Source organism: Palaemon carinicauda, chromosome 15 (genome assembly GCF_036898095.1).
Source record: "Palaemon carinicauda isolate YSFRI2023 chromosome 15, ASM3689809v2, whole genome shotgun sequence".
NCBI classification, from domain to species: Eukaryota; Metazoa; Arthropoda; class Malacostraca; order Decapoda; family Palaemonidae; genus Palaemon; species Palaemon carinicauda.
The window spans coordinates 27570486-27575485 of record NC_090739.1 but is presented as its reverse complement, the minus strand read 5'-3'; the positions used below and the strand labels follow the sequence as shown (position 1 = coordinate 27575485).

Genomic DNA, 5000 nt, shown 5'->3' with positions numbered 1-5000 from the left:
CCAACTAAAAGTAAATCTGACTTATTCATACTAAGATAGTTTTGCTTGCTTCAGCATTTGTTTACAGACAGGCAGGCAGACGGGCAGACCTCGACACAGACAGCAAGACAGACATATATATATATATATATATATATATATTATACATATATATATATATTCATATATATATAGTTTCCTCATATATATATATATATATATATATATATATATATATATATATACATGCATACAAGCCCCGAACATATGCTCCACTACTTTGCGTCTGAGGCATTTCCCAGAACTCGTGTGGCTCGAAGCACAATAATTATCCAGGCAATCTGGTGACTTTGACGAACATTCAGAGCGTTGGAAATGCAGTCATTAGGCTTGGACGAGACTCATGGATGTGTAAAATAAGGATTTTCACGGTTAAAAGCCCAGCTCTTGCTGGCTAGAGCAAGGTGAGAAGGATCCTCTCTCTCCGTCTATTGTGGAGTAATACAAACTCGTATCATTTATGGAATTCGTTCTAATGTTTGTGTAACACTTGTTACTTATGGAGCTGTTTTTCGTGTTTGCATAATGCTTATTACTTGGGCAGCCCTCTTTGATATTTACTTAATGCTGATTAATCATAGTCATTTATTATAGTAAACGTGAAACACTGTTGGTTCCTTTGAGGAAAACTTTGAACATTATATAAGGTGTCTTTGACATATCATCCTGAAGTGATAAAGGTATCAGTGATAAAATGCTTTAAATAGTGTACTGTTCCCCAAAATATCATGACCATCTTATAGACAGGGATAGACAGGGACTTTAATGTTGAAAATATGCAAATACATAGATTAGAGAGAGAGAGAGAGAGAGAGAGAGAGAGAGAGAGAGAGAGAGAGAGAGAGAGAGAATCAAGGTTTTAGTTTTAGATACCCAAGACTGATTAATCTCTTGCTTTAGAAGACAAAGAACATACGCTATCAAACCTGTGAACCTTGCAATACGATAAAACAAATAAATGAATGAATAAATAAATATATAAGTAGCTAAATCAGTAAATTAATTAGAAAGTAACACATTGTTTCGACGAAAAAGGAATTTCCACTATATTAAAACAATATGACATTATTATAAGACTTCAATGAAATTTGCAAAGATGCTTCCACCAGTCAAGATTAGCCTTGCAAGAAATGATCTTTATTCAGTTCATATATGGTATAACCCAATCGTCTCCTTGATTAGCAGGACTTGATAACTTTCTCATCGTCTTGTCGAGAGGGTTCAATGATCACATATCCTTTGGGATAACGAAGAAGGATATAGGGGGATAAAGGATCTCACTAGAGCTTAGACGTGACAGTTCCTTCGATCGATAGATATGTCGTCGGTGCCTATAGAGAGAGAGAGAGAGAGAGAGAGAGAGAGAGAGAGAGAGAGAGAGAGAGAGAGAGAGAGAGAGAGATCACAATTGATTGGCTAACCTTCTTCAATTCATTTAATGAAAGGATCTCCTTCAGCGATTAAACTCAATTAGTTTCGTTTTCAACAAATAACGGAAATGATGTCCTTAATCGGAACTTCAATCTGATCCTTCAATTACATCGTTTTCAGAGAGAGAGAGAGAGAGAGAGAGAGAGAGAGAGAGAGAGAGAGAGAGAGAGAGAGAGGCTATTCTGAGGTGAAATTTTCCTCCATATATTCATGATTGAAATTCAACGAATGGTGTGAGGCCATTGATGTTTAATTAATTGGCGTATCATTACACCGTTGACGCAATAACAAATTCGTGAAAAAATGATTTGGTCTAGGATCATTATCAATTCCGGAAACAATAGAAATAAAACAATGAAAAACCTTTTGATAAGAAATGTGAACAAATGATAATATACATGTATGTATGTATGTAGGTATGTATGTATGTATGTTGTCTGTTGACCAACAAAAAACTTATGTATCTATAATAGTTTCTAGTTATGGGTGTATGAATTTATTTATGTAGTCTAATATGAAAAGCTGCCTTACCTATCGTAACTTTGATGATGGAGTAATTTATTAATCGATCACCTTTCAAGCTAAAATAATTTTCATTAAATATTGTTATAATATATTCACCATCATCATCTTAATTCATATTTGTGTATGTTTAATTGTTGGTAATTTATCTTAATTTCTAATGAGTTAGGTTTTGCTTTTGCGATTCAAAATTTTTATACGAAACGTGTAAAAGGTGAGATTTTTTTTAACCTATAATGACTTAGTTTTTGTATTTTTGCTTTATAAAATACACTTAACACGTAAAAGGTAACTTTTTTGACAAGGTGTATGAAATACATTGAATAACAATATAAAAAAACTCTCTTCACAGTAGGTAGTTGGGCCTATAATAATCTCTTTATGTATTTTAGGTATTGCCTCCTCTTATATCCACCATAAAAAAAAGAAGTGTCCGAAAGGTAGGACTAAAACTACACTTATTCTGATTGCTGTCTCCTGAGTAGATGACTACTTTGCAATTATGTACAAAACGTTGATATGCATTAATGACCTTTCACTTTACAGGTAATCACTGCATCAGATATCCAATTCGAGACGGTCTACCAAACACAGACCTACACGACATTCTTACCGCCAAAAATCATCACAGAAACTGAGGTCAGTAGCCAGATGAGTGTTGCAGTTGTTGTTGTTGTTATTATTATTATTATTATTATTATTAGCTAAGCTACAACCCTAGTTGGAAAAGTAGGATACTATAAGTCCAAGGGCTCCAAAAGGGAAAAATGTCCCAGTGAGGAAATGAAATAAAGAAGTAAATAAACAACAAGAGAAGTAATGAACAATTAAAACAAAATATTTGAAGAACAGTAAAAACATTAAAATAGATCTTTCATGTATAAACTTTTGAACTTAAGGAAGGATAGAATAGTTTCTGAAAAGGCGGGATCTGAACAAAATTTGAAATTGCGTTTATATAAATCAGGCACTTAGACATCTGCTTCCAAAATCCAATTTCAAATATGATCTTGAATTTATGACTTAAGAAAGCAGGCGTTTTGACATTTCGATTGCATTGCCAATACATTACTCAAAAAGGTGGCGATAAAGCATTACATATTGCCTTCATTTCCTAAACCAGGATGAAAAGCATTGGAAATTCATCTAACTTATCCCATCACTCAGGATCAATTGGCAGACCTTTGCATGAAATTGAACGTAATCTGTCATATTATTTTCCCTTTAAACAATTGAAGCATATTCTTGAAGCATTTATCTATTTATCCATTTATCAAAAACATATTCATTACTTTGATATAATTTATTTCACTGCATTTTGTTACTTTATATAAATAAATGACCTTCCATGCTGCTTCTTAAGAATACATCCTATTTTCGAGAACTAGCAATAATAATAATAATAATAATAATAATAATAATAATAATAATAATAATAATAATAATAATAATAATAATAATAATAATAATAATAATATAATGATAACGATAATGATAATGATAATTACATTTCAGCACTGATATGCCAAGCTAACAATAAAATCCTCAATACTTTCACTACTCTTACTATCTCCCCTATATAATAATTACCTAGTGTTTGGATGTATATATATATATATATATATATATATACACACATATATATATATACACACATATATATATATATATGCATAACTACTCGGTCTCTCCCCGTCCCTCTGGTAGAGGAAGAGGGAGTAGTCACACCCTGATGAGAGGTGGTTCGTGTGAATATCTATCTAAATATCGACCCGTCATTATTAACGGGTCGCATACACTAGTTGTAAATAATAATGATCATAATGGAAAAAAATACTTGTCGCGCTGTGCATTAACTCACCTGGATCTCGCAGTTCCTCACCGTAACGACCTACAAGACCAGCCCTCAGCTCCTGACGCAGACCATCTATGCCACGAAGCGACAAGTGAAAACCATAACTACTACGGAGGTAGTCACTGACTACAGAATAAGGACTTCTCTCGTCCACAGCAAGGAGACTGTGACTTCCACTGGCGTGGTAACCACAGAAACCGTGACGAACGTCGAGGCCCTGAATACGAAGTACAGGTGAGTGTCATGAGCATGAAAACTACTGTAGATACAGGTGTGTGTCATAAACTTGAATATGTAATACAGGTGAGTGTCATAAACCTGGATATGAAATACAGGTGAGTGTCATGAACTTGAATATGAAGTAGATGTTAGTGTTGTGAACTTGAATACGATATGTAATACAGGTTGGTGTCATAATCCTCATTATGAAAAACAGGCGAGTGTCATTATGAACCTGAATATAAAATCGAGGTTAGTGTCGTGAACTTGAATACGAAATACAGGTGTGTATCATAAACCTGAATATGAAATACAGGTGTGTCGTGAACTTGAATACGAAGTAGAGGCGAGTATTATCATTGTCTCAATTGAAAAAAAAGTAGCTAAAACCCAACTGGAAAGATGGAATGGAAAATATGGAGGATTCCATAGATAGGATGTTAAGGACATGGATTGGGTCCGGTGATGGAGCTGAATTAGCCATAAACGTAATGGGATAACAATATTTAATGGAGATAGGAGGTTTTACGACTGATACTAAGCTGCCTGACTTAACAATGTGCCTTTAATGTAAGATAATCTATTGGAATTGGATCCTAGTGGATTTTGGGTTTGGGGATTTCTAAAGAGGCATATTTAAGAAATATAGGACGATGGGTTATTTGGGTATTCAGAAATAAGATAGCTTATTTTGTAGCCTTAATATCAAGATATTGCAGAACTTTAGAATATTTTCAAAGAAAGTAGATACTGTTTTTACGATCACTCAACTAGCTCGCCTATATATTTATATATTAAAAACTATATTACCGTCATAAATTAGCCAGAAAATAGCGAGAACTCAAGGCATCCTTTTACCCACCCAGGTATTTCACCAAGACCAGCTACGCCGCAAACACAGTCGTCTATACAAAAACGTCGACGTACAACGTCT

General features: G+C 33.9%; 1 protein-coding gene across 1 annotated transcript in view; it reads left to right on the top strand.

The window, feature by feature from the left end:
• LOC137654257 (uncharacterized) overlaps nt 1-5000 on the top strand; it is a 5936-nt gene that overhangs the window by 721 nt on the left and 215 nt on the right. Inside the window, exons 2-4 of the mRNA XM_068387886.1 lie at nt 2539-2631; nt 3867-4081; nt 4933-5000. The exon at nt 4933-5000 is cut by the window's right edge and continues 215 nt beyond it. Of these exons, the coding sequence (XP_068243987.1) occupies nt 2539-2631; nt 3867-4081; nt 4933-5000 (376 nt within the window). The remainder of the gene's footprint in view (nt 1-2538; nt 2632-3866; nt 4082-4932) is intronic.